The sequence below is a fragment of the Polychytrium aggregatum genome (assembly GCF_025602895.1).
Source record: "Polychytrium aggregatum strain JEL109 chromosome Unknown BJ171scaffold_2, whole genome shotgun sequence".
In the NCBI taxonomy this organism is placed as follows: Eukaryota; Fungi; Chytridiomycota; class Chytridiomycetes; order Polychytriales; genus Polychytrium; species Polychytrium aggregatum.
In genome coordinates, this window is record NW_026516204.1 from 1,186,674 (window position 1) to 1,203,449 (window position 16,776).

A 16,776-nucleotide genomic window follows, 5' to 3' on the forward strand; every position below is an offset into this window, starting at 1 on the left:
GCGTGGGTCCAGGTTGTGCCCTTGTGGCAGGGCCGACATCCAAGCGCCTTTTTTCTTTCGGGAGGGCGGCCTTGTGGAATGGGGCGGGGTGGTGCAAGGGGCGGGCTGGAGCAAAGGGAGGTGTGACCGGGCATGCGATGGTGCTGGATCGGACGAAACAAGGCCCTGGGATGGGCATGAATGCGACAGACCTGTATCCTCATGAGCAGGATAGTCGCGCGTGGGAGCAGATGGGGCGGATGCGGCGGCTCGATGCCGCTGACGCTGCCTGTGCCTGTGTGCTGGTTTCGATGCCATGGACTGGTTGTTGCCGATGCCGGGGTGCTGGTTGGCAGTTGCGGTGATCGACAGTTGCGGTGATCAGCCAGCAGGTGACCGTCTGCTTTCGCCGCCCAAACGCGCCCGCCAACTCGGGCCGCGCACGTCGTGCAGACGTCGCACACACAGGCGCGCACGCAGGCGGCGCCGGCTGGAGTGCATGTGCGCTGGCTCGATCCAAGTCGATCCGGCTGCGGCGGTGGATTTCCAAATGCGGGCGGGGCGACACAGGGAGCGACCAAATTTGGAACGGCCATTGCACGTGTGTGACATGACGCGCGCAGGGAGGCGCGGCACACACGGGCGCTGAGCGACAGTCGACACACGGCTGTGCGGCTGCCAGCTGTCGGCCGCGCACCACGCTGCTGTCCAAACATAGACAGCGCACACGGACACAGACGGGCGCGCCCCTCACACAGACAGCAGCGGCCGGCACAGACCGCGCACCCGCAGCTTGTCTGCCCCCACACACACTGCGGCGCGCCGCCGCCCAGCGTCCCCGCCACAGCCGCAGTGCCGCCCAAACCGCACACACACACACTCTCGACCCGGCTCGCCGTCGCCGTCTCCAAAAAGCCCGCTTTTCTTCGCTTTCTCCTCACGGCTGCCTCTTGCCTTTCATCGCCCACCGCTGCCGCCCCAGCCGCCTCCATCCGATCTGCCGCAACCATGACCGGTAAGCCCCTGCTCTTGTGCTCCTCGCCGCCTCTCCTGCTGCTGCGTCTCGCCCGTCTTCGCCATCGCCATCGTCGTGATTCGTGTCCATCTACCGCCTTGCGTGATTCTCCTGACACACACCCCCGCCCGACTCTGGCCTCGGTTCTGTGGCCCACCCACCCGTCCTCCACCGTCTGCGACATGTCTCCGTCTCTGACCGTGCTCCTGCGCAAATCGCCATCCTTTGCCACCACAAGTAGACGCCACTGTAAGTTTGCCGGACGCATCAGCATCCGCTTCGCCGTGCGAGTTGCGGTCCAGCCTGGCTTCAGCAGCAGCAGTAGCAGCACCGGCCGCTCCCTTTTCCATTTTTCGGGGGCGAGCCGGTGCCTCCTTGGCCGGACTGCGAGGCCCTCGCTTGCCCTGAGGACTGCTCGATACAACATCGGAACAACGGCGTCTCGAGAACGTCATTGCCCAGTGGCGCTGCAACCGAGCTAGCATTCCGGATGCCGGTGGTGGAGGAGGAAAGCGCCCTTGGCCACACCAATGATGCGCTTTGGCTTTGGCGCTCGCTGCACGCTTCGGATCGCCATCAGCTCACACCCGCTCCGTCCGGCACTGGCTCCCTTCCCCGTGTGTCTAGGCCTCTGTTGTCAAGAAGAAGCTCAACGGCTTCGTTGGCTTCCACAACCTGCCCAACCAAGTCCACCGAAAGTCTATCAAGAAGGGCTTCCAGTTCACCCTCATGGTTGTTGGTACGGACCCTCGTTCGAACTGATGCGCGGCCTTTGCTACGACAGCCCCACCGACTGGCTGTGCCGCTTCTCCCGGATCCACACAGGATGCTAACAGATTGTCTTGCTCCCCTCCTCCAGGCGAGTCTGGCCTCGGAAAGTCGACCCTCGTCAACACCATCTTCAACACCTCCCTGTACCCCAACAAGGAGACCGCCGAGCTGACCACCGAGACTCCCAAGACTGTCGAGATCCAGACCATCAGCGCTGGTGAGTCCTGATCCTCCAGCACAGTCTCCTTTCGATGGGCCGTGTGCTCAGTCTCGCCATCGTGTCGATCCTGCTCGACTGCCTGTGCATGTCTGCCCTCTTGTCTCCTGGCTGGGGCACACCGTTGCTCCGCTTGCATCCGATCGGCCTGGTCCTCGTCGTGGCCTAATCATCCGCGCGCCTCGGCTCAGATATCGAGGAGAACGGTGTCAAGCTCAAGCTCACCGTGATCGACACCCCCGGCTTTGGTGACTTTGTCAACAACGAGGAGAGCTGGAAGCCCATCCTCGACAACATCGAGGGCCGATACGACGCCTACCTCGAGCAGGAGAACCGCGTCAACCGCAAGCGCACCGTCGACACTCGCGTCCATGCCTGCCTCTACTTCATTGCCCCCACCGGCCACTCGTAAGTCCATGTCCTGCATCGCGTCATTCATAAGGAGCGGTGTGAGTGAGTGTGTGCCCACGTTATCTGATAAGCACGTCGCCGCCTGCCAAACTCACACCCCTGTCTCTGTCTTCAGCCTGAAGCCCCTTGACATTGAGTTCATGAAGCGACTGGCTCACCGTGTCAACCTGATCCCTGTCATTGCCAAGTCTGACACCTTGACCGAGGACGAAATCAAGGCCTTCAAGATCCGAGTAAGTACCACGCACCGCCGCGTCTCGCCTGTTGATCGTTGCTGGTGATGTCCGTCCCCGAGCGTCGGCTTGTGTTGACAGCCCCTCCCTCTGTACAGATCCTGGAGGACATTGCCTACAACAAGATCCAGATCTACCAGCCGCCGATCTATGAGAACGACGATCCCGAGACTCTCCAGGAGAACAGGGACATCATTGCCCGCATTCCCTTCGCCGTCGTCGGTTCCGACCGTGAGGTCGAGGTCAACGGCAAGAAGGTCCGTGGACGCAAGTACCCCTGGGGTGTCATTGAGGTCGATAACGAGGACCACTGCGACTTTGTCAAGCTCCGCCAGATGCTCGTCCGCACCCACATGGAGGAGCTCAAGGAGTACACCAACGAGGTGCTCTACGAGAGCTACCGTACCCAGAAGCTGGCCGATGGCGACTACGAAACCGCGACTCTCCAGAAGTAAGGATGCCTGCGAGCGAACCCGCACACTGGATTGCAATCTTGAGGCTGCCGCTGCCGCTGAGTTGTGCCTTGCGTCCGCTACTGCTTCGTTGGCGGCTCTCGGTCTCGTTGGCACTGTTGTTCCTCTTTCTTACTAACTCGATACTCCTTTGACTCAGCCCCCTGTCCAAGTTCGAGGAGGAGAAGCAGGCCCACGAGGCCAAGATGGCCAAGATGGAGGCTGAGATGAAGGCTGTCTTCCAGCAGAAGGTCGCCGAGAAGGAATCGAAGCTGAAGCAGTCAGAAGACGAGGTAAGCACGCGTGCACTTTTTTTTTGAACTTTCCTGCTGCTACCCGCCGCCCGATATCCGGATGCAGCCTCAGCAATTTGTGCACATCGCACATCGCACACCGCACATCGTACATCGCACATCCTCACTCACATGGCCTGAACCGTCCGTCCTACTGCACCAACTAGCTCTACGCCCGTCACCGCGAGATGAAGGAGCAGCTCGAGAAGCAGCGCGCTGAGTTGGAGGACAAGAGAAGACGACTGGAGACTGGCCGCGGTGGTATGTGGAAGAAGATCATCAACTAGTCTTGCGATGGCTCTGATGCTGTCTGATCGCAGAGGCTCCTTCGCAGCCTCGTCACGGCCGCTCCTTTGCGATGTGGCCCCTCGCCCCAAGCCAAGCAACTCCAAGACCGTCCCGATCATTTTTCCCTTTCTCGCTCTTTACCATCTCGCTGTCTTTTCGTCCCTCCGTCTTGTGTCGTTGCAGATGCCGGCGGCAAGAAATGGTTCAAGGGTTAAATCCACTCCATGCTGCAGTCTTTTATACAACCTCCCACGCTTCCTTCCTTTGTTGCCAGCTCTGGCTTAACGATCAGGTTTTTGACTCTGATGTACTTAATATAGTCGTTCCCTCCCTTCCCACCTCTTGCTGCTTTTCCTCTTCTGTTTTTGAGCCGTTGTGCTGCACTCTTTCGCTCTCCTCCTCCCACCTTGGCATTGGGCGACCCCACCGTGTTCGTGTTCCCCTTCACTTTGGCTTTTTTGACCATTTCAACCGGCAACTACAACAAATACACAAAGGGACAATAGAATTCATGAAGCTTGGTTGTCCCGTCGGTTAACAGCGTAGCGTGCCTCTGGTTTTATTGCTGCAACGGTGGGGGGGCGATGTCGATGCCCGAGGACTTGTCTGCCGTTCAGCCGGCCAGCACAGCGCCTCGTCTCATGGCTCGTGCACGATCGCTCGCTCGAATCTCAGATTCACGACAGGAACATTGTCGATATCTTCCTCGTCCTCGACCTGCACCACTTCGATGTACTCCCTCGCTGCTGGTAACGTCTTGGGCTGGTATGCTAGCAGTCGTTGTATAGTTTCATCATCATCATCATCATCATCGTCGTCGTCGTCGTCGTCGTCGTCGTCATGGATGCTGTTGTCGCCATAGACATAAGCGCCGCTGTCGTCCTTACTGCTTTGACGACCGGTGAGGATGCCATAAACGTGGCTGTTGGTCCTTTGGCCGTGTTCATCTCGGTCGTCGTTGCCGCCTTTCAGGCCTTGCGGACCTATGCAGGAATGGCACATCCATAGATATACCCATATCCATTTCGGATGCACGGCACCTCATTGTCAGCAATCCCGATCGGGAGTCACAGTTCCCCTTCTCTCCACAGGTTTGCGATGGCACCGATTCTCACCTCCATCCTCAGTCAGGGGCGAGATTGTCTGTATCCCCGCTGTGTCCGTGGATTGGTTGCTCTGAGTCTGCCGAAGGGTCTTGAGAACGATTCGGTCATAGTACGAGAGGCCTGTGAGCTGGTGACCAGCGTCGCTGCCGGGCACGAACCTGCTGGACAGATAGACGGACTCGAGTCTGTGCTTGAGGTCCTCGATGGACGAGGCGGTGGCGGCTGTTTGCTGAGAGGTGCACTGGAACTCTGGCCTGTCGGATGATACGTTTTCTCCCGGCTCGGATGTGGGACGAGTCTCTGTGGCAAAACATCAGCCATGTAGGCCCGCACTCCATTAGCGGTGGGAAGGGAGCAAGCCAAGCGAGACTACAGCGCAAAGCCAAGTGAAATTACAGCGCAAAGCCAAGTGAAATTACAGCGCAAAGCCAAGTGAAATTACAGCGCAGATGAACAAATCTTGTCTCCACTCCCTCCTTATCGATCGCTGCGACCTGTACCAGCTGGTCTCACCTTTGCTGCCCTGTCTCCACTCCTCCAAGGCCTTTCGAAAATCTTCGCGAGAGGCTCGCTCGTCATAGGTCCCTTCGAGCAATAGTCCCCCGCCGTTGTCGCTGTCGCCGCCCTGGGCCAACCCTGCCTTGGGACCCATATGCTCGGCCGAGAGTGCCGCCCCGATCGGAGATGGGGTCTCGGGCTCTCCTGCGAGTAGAGCATGTGCCTGCTGCTGCCACGACTGGAGCGAATTGAGAAATGAGGGTTGGCGGTGGGATGGAGCTGGCTGGGCATGCTGCGGCGGAATCGGCGCCGGGCTCGAGCCTGGATCGATAGACTGGGTCGGAGCACTTTGTTCATCGGACGGGCCAGGCGTAACCAAGTAAGCTCGCCACTGTGGGAGGGCAATGGATGGCAAGGATCCATATTCAGTCGAATTCTGCTCCCCCCCCCTTCTTCCCTTACTTTGAGGCACTCCTCCTTCCACACCCCGATTGATTTATGCACCAAATCAGGGCGTGGGAAACCCATTGGGTGCTCGCTTTGATACTCACCATGCGCGGCCCGCTTGGTGCCGGCTCCCTCGGCGGATCCGGGGCTCTGCCTGTGGTCGCTGGGTTCATGTGGGGCTCGCCCATGTCCGGTGCGATCGAGATGGACTTTGATGTCCCGGTCAGTGCCTCGGCTTGCTGCGACCGGCCTGCTGACTGAACAACGGCCTTTGGCGGCCGCTGCGGCTTCTCGGCTTGGAGCTGGAGGGCCTCCTTGAGCTTGATGCTGTGTCGATCGGCTGGGCGAGATGTATGCGAGTATGTATGTTTGTATGTATGTATATGTTTGCGGGGGGGGGGAGTGCGGAGGGAGAGACACTCAGTGATCATAGCACCAAGTGAGCCAGGAAGAAGCGGGGCAGCATGGTTGTTTGCCCTGATCACCGCCGACCACTCTGAGAGATTCGCTCCCCCCCCCTATTACCTTCGTCGCCCACGCCGCGAAACTTTTTCTTCTTCAGATTGGCATTCTTCTTCGCGAGCACGTCATGGGCATAGCTCTTCAAGGACCCTGAAGTCGGCAATCCGCCCCTCCACGTTGATTCTTGTCCTCTTGCATTCCCCCCCACCACCACCACCACCACCACATACAAAGAATTGGAGTCAGCAGACACGAGTTTGAGCGTGGCAGTGATAGCGGGAGGTGGGAGACCCAAACAGTCCGGCCTACTACCGCGCAGGAGCAGAATGGATCTGTGATGGAGAGGACAGCAATCGGGACCTACTGTCGCTTCTCCTTTTGCTTCGCCAACGAGTCGCGCAGGGCCGCGAGCCGCTCTTCCATGCGCTGATTGTCCAGCTGAAGCTTCTCGACTTCGGTGAGCCTGTAATAGGATATCCAAGACGCAGGTCCGAGAATGAGTCCAAGGGCAGTGTTAAAGTCGATGTCCACGACCGAGATCCATTCCATTCCCCTCCCCCCTCTCCAGCCCGTGAGAAAGTGGTGTCGACTCGAGTCGTCATCGAAGGATGGCGCGGCGTGCCAACCGAGCATGCCATTGGGCGTGTGCCAACGTACTTTTTGGGTTTATCGCCACTGTGTGTTCGAAAAGTGTTTGGCTGGACAGGTGTCGCAGATTTGGTTTCTCTGGGCTTCATGGCAATCTGGGATTCAACAGCGAGGCGATAGATACCGGGATTTGAAAGATCGAGAGCGATGCACGATGGAGATGGGGACGTTTGGGACGGGGAGCGTCCAAATGGATCAAGCAGCCCAGACAATCAGGCGCCATTTCAAAATGATGGAGAGGCCAATCATGTCATGCATGAGCACGAAGGGGGAGGAGTCATCGACAAGCGGCTGCGATCAGACATCATTCCCGTGTTATGCCGATAGGAGCTGCACCACGAAGGAGGATGCTTTAGCCGTGGTCGACGGATGCTTTCTGCTCTGGATCTCAAACGGGCGTTCACACTCAGATACATAAAAACTGTATTCCGATACGAACAGGGTGTCCCGCTCTCTCTTGGAAGAGATGTATAGCGAGAGACAGTTGCTGAGGGCGGCAGCCAAGGTGAGGTACATCAAAACTGTCGTGGTCCGGTTCGATTCGCAGAGCTCATGACCAGACAATCGGCGAAAAGAGAAGATTCCGGGATCAAGAAATTGGTGTATGGTTGTGAGGGGGGGTAGAGGGAGGGTAAAAGTGCAAGATATGGATATCTGTGCAAGATATAGGCCTGAGGCAAGGCAAAGGAAAAAGCAAAAGCGTTCCAAAACAGTGTGACAACGAGGGAGTGCATGGCGGGAGCAAGTCCAGGCGCAAAGGGGGGGGGCACGCACCACCAGAGGCGGAAGAAAAGGGAAACGGGCGATAGAAGGAGGCACAGCACCGGTGATGATGGTAAGCAAACAGGAGCTACGGAAGCGAACGGGTGAGGTCAGTGCGGGAAGTGGTGAGTGAAATGACAACGGAGCAATGCAGAGGGGCGAGTGGTGGCTATTGAGCATGGTATGCATGTCGCTATGGAGCAAGGAGTCGGTAGTACGTGCAGATGGGCGGTCGGGGCGAGCCGCAGATTGTCCAGCGCGGAGAAGTGCTGCATCCAGACGCTGGCGTCGGGGCTGAAGCTGAGGGAGGCAGCCGGACGAAAAGTGCAGGTAGAGGCGCTCAGGGGAGGCAACCTAGTTCGGGAAGGCCTTTTCGATTGCGGCTTCAAGGTCGTCGTGTTTCTTGAATAAGTACAGCCGACCACAGGACTTGCGGAGAGTCATGCACCTCTCGAGGTTGAGGCACCGCAGTTGCTTGAGTCGCTGGACAAGATAGCGCACCAGCTTCTCGGTGACCCAGGGAGCGCCTCTGAGATCGATCGAGATCAAATGCGGGCAGTTGTCGGCGACAGCGAGCAGCCCGTCTGCGGGAGAGATCTCAATTTGAGTGAGATAGGGCTGCACGCGATAGGCGATGCCCGAGAGATATTCGCCGGTCTCGACAATGTAGACGTCCGAGGAGACGATGCAGTCTCCGAGGTGGAGCACCTTGAGATTTGGGCAGTTCTCGGCAAGCTGCACAAGGGAGGATGCCGACACCTCGATTCCCTTTACGACCGGAGAGCACTGCCGGGAGCCAACGGTGCTGAGGAGACGGTCTCGTTCTTTCAGTGCGACATCCGACACGGCTGATCCAAAGGTGTGGACCGTGATGATGCTGTCTTCGAGCTCGACAAAGGGCACTCCGCCGTCGATGCCTGCCGACAAAGGCACTTCGGGAGGCTCCGCTGCGTCCACGACGGGTACAGACCAGTCAAAGGCGTCAAAGGCCGTGTGACTATGGGAGGCATACGTGGGCGGGTATGGGTGAAGTCCCAGGATAGGCGACGTGTCGGCAAAAAAGCCTGGATCGGTGCTGCTGGAGGGCAGCGACATGTTTGGCATGATGTGAGGAATGATCGGGGTGGCGTGGGCAGACATTGCGCTGCCGCTGGCGACGTTGGGGCTGTTTGACAGAAAGAGGGATGGGGCTTGGAAAACGCTCGAGAGACGAAAGTTGCGAGAGCGGAAGGCTCCGAAATAGCTCCGGTAGAGGAGCAATGACAGATTGTTGCTGTTGACTACCAGTGAAGTCGGCAGCACCGGGATGAGAACGGAGTCGATCGAGGGCTTGGAGTTGAGCGACAAATCAATGACCTGGTGTTTGGATCGGCGCCGGGCGGGTCGAGGGCCGAGAATAAAAGCCAGATGGGCGGCACGGGGTCAGTAAAGGATGCGAATGTGTGGAAACGCCGACGGTGGTGTGCAGCGGGCCATAGGATGAGCAGCAGCAACAACAGCAACAGCAACAACAGCAGCCGTGGGCTAAGAAGGCTCACCTGGACGAACTTGCCGTACTGCTTGGCGGGGTGGGTGGCCAGCAAGATGTGGAACTGAGCCCATGAGAACGTCGACAAAAAGTGCGGCGCCCGGTAGATAAGTGGGCGGGTGCACACGTAGAGCGATTTGCATGTGGCCGAGGCCGCAACCCAGTCGGAGCAGTCGTTGACGTAGAGCAGGATGTAGGTCAGGACCTCGTTGGGCAGGGTCTGGAGCGGCGACAAGGCCGCCAGGTCGAGATGCGAGCCGTGCCGCAGCCGAGGATACGACACAGACGACGGCACCGACCGGGTCGGCAGAGTCGACAGAGACGAGGGCAGCATTGGCGAGTCTTGGGACGAGAGCAGGGCTCGCTTCCTATGGAGCATCTGGCGGATGGATGAGGCTTTGCGAGCGACAGGGCCAAATGCAAGGCGGAGCGATGCGATCGAAGGGACAGCAAAAGCACAGCAAAAGGACGACGAGAAGGGCAGCGAAAGGATGGCGAAAAGGTCGGCGAAAAGGACGGCGAAAGCCAGCCCCGACGGCTCAAACGACAACGCCCCAACGGGCGGCGGGGCGGGCGCAACCGGGAGGAGTTGTGCACGTGACTGGGGTGTGTGTGTTGCCGTGGGAACCGAGCCGCGCAAGGCGCAACAGCGAGGCGAAAGGGGAAAGGCGCAACGGCAAGGCGCAACGGCAAGGCGCAAGCGCTGCGCGCCAATCGGAATATTTCTCGCCCGCCCTGTGCGATGTGGCTTTGCGGCCGTTTTTTTCTGTCGTGCGGACGGTCACATGACCGCACTGCTCGTCGCCAGCTGCGCGCACAGACACAGTCGCTTGCCTGCTGCCGCCCGCTATTTAATCCTCGGCCCGGCGCCATCCCTGTTTGACCGCTCTCTTTCTCATCTGACGAGCTTCTGTTGACGAACCAGGTGATGACGCTTTTTTCTCTCTGAAATAAGCCAATCTTCTTCGTTACCACTTGCTCCTCCTGCACAACGCCGATCCAGCCTCTTGTAGGTGCGTTGGCGTCTCCATTTCCGCCGTATTTGGTCGCCATGCCATCTGTCGGAGGCGACGGCTGTGCGATGCAGCGGGAGCAGCCGGGACGAGCGCATCCAGCGGCACGAGGAGGGATCGTCAACTCCATTCTGGACCCAAGCAATCAAGCCAGCTTCGACTCCACCACCGGCCACACGAGTGCAAGCGTTTTATTGGGCACGCTGTGGAGAAACCCCCTTCCCTTCCCTTCCCTCTCCCGACGACAGTTGCCTGCCCAGCGCGCTAAGACTCTCTCCCTGTCTCCTTGTCCTCAACAGAACTAGTCAGCGGACAAAATGCAAATCTTTGTCAAGACCCTCACGGGCAAGACCATCACCCTCGAGGTGGAGTCTTCCGACACCATCGACAATGTCAAGCAAAAGATCCAGGACAAGGAAGGAATTCCCCCGGATCAGCAGCGCCTGATCTTTGCTGGCAAGCAGCTTGAGGACGGCCGTACTCTCGCGGACTACAACATCCAGAAGGAGTCCACCCTCCACCTCGTCCTTCGTCTGCGTGGTGGTGGCAAGAAGAGAAAGAAGAAGACCTACACTACTCCCAAGAAGATCAAGCACAAGAGAAAGAAGGTCAAGTTGGCTATCCTCAAGTACTACAAGGTCGATGACAACGGTCGCATCACCCGCCTCCGCCGTGAGTGCCCCACCGAGACCTGCGGTGCTGGTGTCTTCATGGCTTGGCACCACGACCGCCAGTACTGTGGCAAGTGTGGTCTCACCTACATCTTCAAGAAGGATGGCGAGGCCCAGGCCTAAAGTGCGAGTCGATCAGCTGTGTATTTATGGGAAATTGCGCTTTTGGGTCCCACAATAAAGTGCTTTCTACGTAGTTGTGCTTGCCGATGTGCTTGCTGGTGTGCTTGCTGATATGCGTGCTGATATGCGTGCTGATGTGCTGCTGATGTGCTGCTGATATATGGGTCCCCGATGAGTTGTGTCTCGGCGTGCTTGCCTGCATCGTGCCTCCATCTCAGCAACAGTTGTTCCTTGGCTTGGTCTGCATGGGAATGGGATGGATGCAATGCCATGGCCCTGTCGACTCATGGTGCGTCCTGGTCGAGTGCAAGTGCAACAGCATTGTGAAGCTGCTGTCTTCTCCATGCGCTGCGTCCCGTCTCTTCCCTGATCTCTGAGATTTCCTTGCGTTCGACCGGTGCCTCCGTCCCTCGGATCTGTATCGCCGACTCTTGGCCCGCATCCATGTCATCCACCGAGCACAGCGAGACCAGAAAGCGTCCCGGCGAGCAATCGGCTTCCGATGAGCCCGATCTGGTGAGCTGTCGTTGCTGTCGTTCGGACTGGCTTTGCATCCACCAGGCTTTGCATCCACCACGCCGTCGCTCCCGATCATCCGTATTGATCCGATGGCCTCACTATGTGTGCGCCAGAAACGCCTTCATACCGATGGCCCCATCGTCGCCGAGACCCAGCAACCACGAAAGGTAGAGCTTGACAGCCCGTCAGACGGCCCAGCGTCATCTCTTCGTCGTGCAGTTCGATTGGGGCGATCAATTACCATCGCAGCAACCGATCTGCCTGCATTCGCCCGGTTCCGGCCTGGCTCTGGAGTTGGCCATGCTGCTCAAGCATTTGCTGACGCCCTGATGTCCATGACCATGTTCGCGACCAGAATCGAGGCGATCCAAAGAAGGAAAAGAAGGGCAGGCCTCCAAAGGCTGATGACGACATCGACGAGCCCGCAAAATACACCATCGAAAACGGTATGACCGACCTGCATTTACGGCGGCGACTCGACCCAGGCTTAGTCTCCTGCTGCCTCGGATCGCTGCTCGAGAATTCCACGTTTCTGAGTCTACCGAGTGCGCAACGGTCCAGGTCTCCGGAAGGTCGAGCCGTATCACTTCAAGTACAAGTCATACGCAAAGGGCCGATGGTTCGGGCGCACTATCATGGATGTGTTTGTCAAGGAGTTTCAAGACGAAACGCCAGAGTACTATGTATGCCTGGCGAGTCTATTACCACTACGACATATGGGATTCGGCCGGCATCGCTGCTCCGTCGACGCTGACCGTCGTCCCGCGCTCGATATTCCGACCAGACCCGGGCCATCTCCTCGGGCAAGATCCAGGTGAACGGCAAGACGGTTTCGCTGGACTACCCCATCAAGAACGGCGATGTCATCATCCACTTTGTCCATCGCCACGAGCCCCCTGTGACTGCCGACAAGATCGACATTGTCCATCAAGATGACGAAATGCTCGTTGTTTCCAAGCCGAGCTCGCTGCCAGTACGTAGCTCTGAGTCTGCCGCATGACAAGATGCTCCGTTGCGATCTTGATGTCGAGACACGGCTCTGGCATCCTGTTGTCGCTGCGTCCTTTGACTATTCATCTTCTCGCCGATATTCCTCTGCGCCATAACTGGGGACATCCAGATTCATCCCACAGGACGATACAACCACAACTCGATGATCCGTATACTGCAGAGCAGCGAGTACGGGTTCGGCAACCTTTACAGTAAGTTGATCGGCATATGTGCCAAGACCGAGGCCGTCGGTATGGCACATTGCATTGATTTGGCTTCAAGCTCACCTTTCCTCCCGACATACTTTCCATCACCACGACTGCAACCTCGGCCGCAACCGCTGTCGCCCCTCGATTCAGCGGCAAATCGGCTCGATCGATTGACCTCCGGGCTCGCCTTGATTGCGCTCACCAAGGAAAAGTCCAAGCTTCTCATGACCGAAATGATGGAGCGCAACATCAGGAAGACTTATCTCAGCCGAGTCAAAGGAGAGTTCCCCATGTAAGCAGCGGCGTGCCACCCGGTGCTGGCTGCTGCCTCTGCGTTTGCAGCGACTGTTCCAACCAAGTTGACGACCTCTGTTCCCGCTCTACTCTCAGGGGCGATCTCATCTGCAATGAGCCCATTCTCACGGTTTCATACAAGCTCGGCCTCAACATTGTCTCGCCAGATGGGAAGCCTTGCACCACTTACTTCCGAAGGCTCAGCTACAACGGTCTCACGAGCGTGGTCGAGTGTGAGTGTCAAGCGCACCGATGCTTGAGCTTGCCCGAGACAGCAGACACTTCACCATCTGCCGGCATTCTGACCTGTTCTGCCCCTCGACCCTCTAGGCAAACCCGTCACCGGCCGCACACATCAGATCCGCGTTCATTTGCAGTATCTTGGCTTTCCCATCGCCAACGACCCGCTGTACTGCTCCGAAGCCTGGGGCAAGGATATCGGCAAGGGCGGCATCGCCGAGGAGGCCAAGCAGGCTATTATCGCAAGGATGGAGCAAGAGGTCTTTCCGTCAACCCCATGCCCAACGGACTCGGCTCCTTCGTGTAGCTCCAGCAATGCTCCTTGCGAGAGCACTGCTGGCGGGAGTAGCGCTGTGGCCGAGCCCAGCCAGGTCATGGGCGACTTTCGCGACTACTGCTCCAACTGCATCCACAAACGCTCGGATCCGATCCCACAGCAACTCCAGATCTATCTCCACAGCTGGAGATACGAGAGCGACGGCTGGAACTTCCAGACACAGCTGCCGGAGTGGGCGCTCGAGTCGTACACCGGTGATAAGGAGCTTGTTGATCGGTTCTGGAAATATGGCGGTAAATGGGATGGTCGGAGTCCCGGTGAGTGGCTGGGCGATTAGCGAGGTCTTGGGCGATGGATCGCTGGCGAGTCACGGATTCTGCCCAGTGACAGCTTCAGAATACGGTTGATGTGCGCATTCATGCCCCAGATATTCACGCCCCAGATATTCATGCCACACATCTGTCCAATCGAACGAGCCATGCGCCCGAACACGAATTGCATCCGCTGGACACTCAATCGCCGATCCTGCCAGCATCACGCGACCAAACCAAAGCCCGGGGCTGCGCTGTCGATAATTCGGTGTATTGGGTTTGCGGTGCAAGTTGCTTAGGCGCACAATCTCCACAGGCTCTCTCAAGCAACTCCAGCAACAACCATGGTGCGGCGTTATGGGGGGGGGAACCAACGCGAGGAGCGGCCGTTTCGATGCTACTCGTGGTCCGCGAGCTATCGGCGATTGCAGGCAATCCAATAAAACGGGACACCCGGGTTTTTGACCATTCATCGAATATTTTGTTACCCAATGTTATCGCGCGCTGGCCATGACCATTCGCCACACATCCGACTTTCGCACCGCCGCATTGCGATGCTACGCCCTCATCCATAGCCTGCGTAAGGTCGCCTCCATATTCAGTGTATCCAAGAGCACCATCCATCGATGGCACCGAGGATGCAAGCTGGATGACCCATCCCGGGTCCCAGCTCGCAGATCCACTTTCTTCGAGCAGGCATGTCCAGTCATCTGCACCCTGATTGAACAGGACCCGTTCCAGACTGGTCCTGTGTTGCGATGCAAGCTCGAGTCCATCCTCCAGAGGAAAGTGTCGCTCTCACTCTGCCACACTGCCATCCAGCGAGCAGGTCTCACACAAGAGAGCAACACACCTCTACAAGTCCAAGCGACTGGATGAGCGAGTGGCACAGTTCAGGGACCAGGTCCGCTCCATCGACCCACGACGATTCGTTTTTGTCGACGAGACAGGGATCAGACGAACCACCTTTCCGCTCTACGGATACTCACCGAAGGGCGTCCCACTCCGTCAGCGCAATCACATGAAACACAAGTCTGTCTCGGCTGCATTTGCCATCAACCACTCTGGTGTGCTGCATCGCATGTACATCCCCACATCATTCAAGACACACTCGATGGTCGAGTTCTTTGAGCGAGCGAGCTTCCCAGACGACTCTGTGATTGTGATGGACAATGTCAGCATGCACAAGACAATGGCTGTCCTGGACTGCATCGATCGCCGAGGATGGTCAGTGATCTTCACCCCACCTGCCTCGCCCGACTTCAATCCCATCGAGAACTTCTTTGGGATTGTGAAGCACCAGTACAGGAAGGCCGCAGCGCTGAATGCGTCCGAGGGGTTCAGGGTCGGGATGGTCGCACTGTTTGAGTCTGCCGTTCGGAGGGTGCTTCCGGATGTCTTCCCACGGCTGATTGAGTGTGCGAGGTGCTTCTGGGGTTGAGTTCCCTCCAATCAAGCCGCCATTTTCGCGTTCACATCCCTGGCTTGAACCTCTCGGCGATTTTTGAACAGGGTCACTTCCCCAACCAGTCCGCACCAACAGGCTCCTGCTCTCGGGTATAAATGCCACACCTTCGTCCTGCTGCTTTCTTCCCTCATCTCGCCTTGATCTGATCATCGCGCTATTGTACGATAAAGAAACGTCTCTGCTCTGACCAGTACCACTGGCAGGCATCCAGCATCCTCTGTTCCCATGCCTCCGAAGCGCAAGGGTACCGGTGATGGCCAGCCTCGGCCACCCAGGCCCAAGAAAGCCAAGTCACAGTCGGAGCCTGTCTCTGGTTCGTATTCTGATCCCACGCATGCTTGTTCGTCTGTTGCTCCGTCGCTCACCACCACTGCTTCTGCAGATCCAATGGATGTCGATCCCACCGAGCCTGGTCCATCTACTTCCTCGAGTACCAGCAAGCGATGTCGCCAGTGCGATGGCACCGATCACGAACGTTGCAACACCAGCAAATGTCCCAAATACCGGCCCCTCAAGAGTTCTGTCGTCCCACTCGTGGATGGAAGGTCATCCGCCCCTCAGTTCAGCTGCTTCAAGCAGACGATGGATGGCTGTTGTCTCAATCCCGCTCTCCGCGACAAGATCCAGGCCACCGTCGAGGCCATGACCCAGATCCAGTTCGAGGCATCCAGGCTGCTCAACCTGCACATCCTCCGGTGCATCGAGCAGGATCTTCCCGTCCCCGTCATCTCCAAGTCCACCCCTGCTTTCATCCGCCAATGCTTTAAGATCGTCCAGGACGGTGCCCTCTCCCCGACCGGGGACATCGAGAAATACAACGAGCATCTGGTCGCTTCCTTTGGCGACTACCAGACCACTCGACATGCAGACCTGTCTCCGGCCCCTCGTCTGCCTGATGGTGCTCACAGTCAGCTTCTCACACTGGCTGTCAATGCCTATGCCACCAACTGCACCACCCACCTCGACCTGGCCTACTGGCGACTCCTTCGCCGCTTCTGCGCTGCCGTCTTCCCAGCCAACAAGCATAAGCACGAAGCCATCGAGGCCTGTCTCGAGCTCTTCGAGAAACCAGGGCAGACTCCACCCAAGGCCGATCTCGAGTTCCTCTATCCAGACTTTGGCCACGTCCTGGACGAGTTTCGGTACAGCAGCGACCAGGACCGCTTCCGGGCCCTCCATCGCCTCTCACACCATGTGAGAATCCTTGCCCGGGACAAGATGGTCGACAATGTCCACAAGTGGATCGACTGTGACATGCCCGCCCTCCGAGTCACCGAACTGCAGCGCCAGGCCAAGCTGGACGAGCTCACTACCCAAGGCATTCCCTCCGACGACAAGAGGTTCACCACGGCCAAGTCTGAGCTCGGCACCACCAAGCCCAAGATCAACAAGCTGGCATCCAGGATCAACTGGGCACTCAAGCAGCTCGCTGTCGACACTCCTCCGGCCGTGTGCACGATGGTCCCTCTGTGCACTGCAAAGGCCAAGTATGTCAAGATTGACACCGTCACTCTCTGGCAACTCCTTGACACCGAACATCGTCTTAGACTC

The 16,776-nt window shown here is 58.0% G+C and overlaps 5 protein-coding genes across 5 annotated transcripts; 3 read left to right on the forward strand and 2 right to left on the reverse strand.

Annotated features, from left to right (window-relative positions):
- Positions 1–928: 928 nt before the first annotated feature.
- Positions 929–4,181, forward strand: BJ171DRAFT_487017 (Septin-domain-containing protein). Its single transcript, XM_053109246.1, has 10 exons — positions 929–994; positions 1,233–1,243; positions 1,622–1,733; positions 1,854–1,982; positions 2,174–2,390; positions 2,509–2,626; positions 2,725–3,077; positions 3,239–3,371; positions 3,539–3,632; positions 3,843–4,181. Exons 1-10 carry the CDS (start codon positions 988–990, stop codon positions 3,872–3,874), a joined length of 1,206 nt encoding a protein of 401 aa, XP_052971532.1. The 5' UTR covers positions 929–987; the 3' UTR covers positions 3,875–4,181.
- Positions 4,182–4,237: 56 nt separating this feature from the next.
- Positions 4,238–6,909, reverse strand: BJ171DRAFT_595185 (uncharacterized protein; the record flags this gene model as incomplete). The annotated part of the gene is made up of 8 exons (XM_053114579.1): positions 4,238–4,642; positions 4,775–5,065; positions 5,279–5,501; positions 5,815–6,050; positions 6,236–6,322; positions 6,482–6,504; positions 6,537–6,635; positions 6,830–6,909. 8 exons carry the CDS (start codon positions 6,907–6,909, stop codon positions 4,299–4,301), a joined length of 1,383 nt encoding a protein of 460 aa, XP_052971533.1. The 3' UTR covers positions 4,238–4,298.
- A 1,027-nt stretch (positions 6,910–7,936) lies between these two features.
- BJ171DRAFT_577067 (uncharacterized protein) lies at positions 7,937–9,444 on the reverse strand (the record flags this gene model as incomplete). Its single annotated transcript, XM_053113784.1, has 2 exons — positions 7,937–8,938; positions 9,121–9,444. 2 exons carry the CDS (start codon positions 9,442–9,444, stop codon positions 7,937–7,939), a joined length of 1,326 nt encoding a protein of 441 aa, XP_052971534.1.
- A 542-nt stretch (positions 9,445–9,986) lies between these two features.
- BJ171DRAFT_487026 (putative ubiquitin/ribosomal protein S27a fusion protein) lies at positions 9,987–10,990 on the forward strand. Its single transcript, XM_053109247.1, has 2 exons — positions 9,987–10,123; positions 10,423–10,990. The coding sequence occupies exon 2, from the start codon at positions 10,441–10,443 to the stop codon at positions 10,915–10,917; it is 477 nt and encodes a 158-aa protein (XP_052971535.1). The 5' UTR covers positions 9,987–10,123; positions 10,423–10,440; the 3' UTR covers positions 10,918–10,990.
- Positions 10,991–11,288: 298 nt separating this feature from the next.
- BJ171DRAFT_487032 (pseudouridine synthase) lies at positions 11,289–14,228 on the forward strand. Its single transcript, XM_053109248.1, has 8 exons — positions 11,289–11,433; positions 11,792–11,882; positions 11,998–12,119; positions 12,221–12,409; positions 12,557–12,638; positions 12,786–12,927; positions 13,026–13,162; positions 13,260–14,228. Exons 1-8 carry the CDS (start codon positions 11,362–11,364, stop codon positions 13,781–13,783), a joined length of 1,359 nt encoding a protein of 452 aa, XP_052971536.1. The 5' UTR covers positions 11,289–11,361; the 3' UTR covers positions 13,784–14,228.
- The last annotated feature ends 2,548 nt before the right edge of the window (positions 14,229–16,776 follow it).

Excerpts from the sequence above, each read along its gene's own strand:
- BJ171DRAFT_487017 (XM_053109246.1), top strand. Across the intron at positions 1,734-1,853 it reads GTTCACCCTCATGGTTGTTG|GCGAGTCTGGCCTCGGAAAG; the intron begins GTACGGACCCTC and ends CCCCTCCTCCAG. Across the intron at positions 3,078-3,238 it reads GAAACCGCGACTCTCCAGAA|CCCCCTGTCCAAGTTCGAGG; the intron begins GTAAGGATGCCT and ends CCTTTGACTCAG.
- BJ171DRAFT_487026 (XM_053109247.1), top strand. The coding sequence starts at position 10,441 with ATGCAAATCTTTGTCAAGACCCTCACGGGCAAGACCATCACCCTCGAG.
- BJ171DRAFT_487032 (XM_053109248.1), top strand. The coding sequence starts at position 11,362 with ATGTCATCCACCGAGCACAGCGAGACCAGAAAGCGTCCCGGCGAGCAA. Across the intron at positions 12,120-12,220 it reads ACGAAACGCCAGAGTACTAT|ACCCGGGCCATCTCCTCGGG; the intron begins GTATGCCTGGCG and ends TATTCCGACCAG. Across the intron at positions 12,928-13,025 it reads GTCAAAGGAGAGTTCCCCAT|GGGCGATCTCATCTGCAATG; the intron begins GTAAGCAGCGGC and ends CTCTACTCTCAG.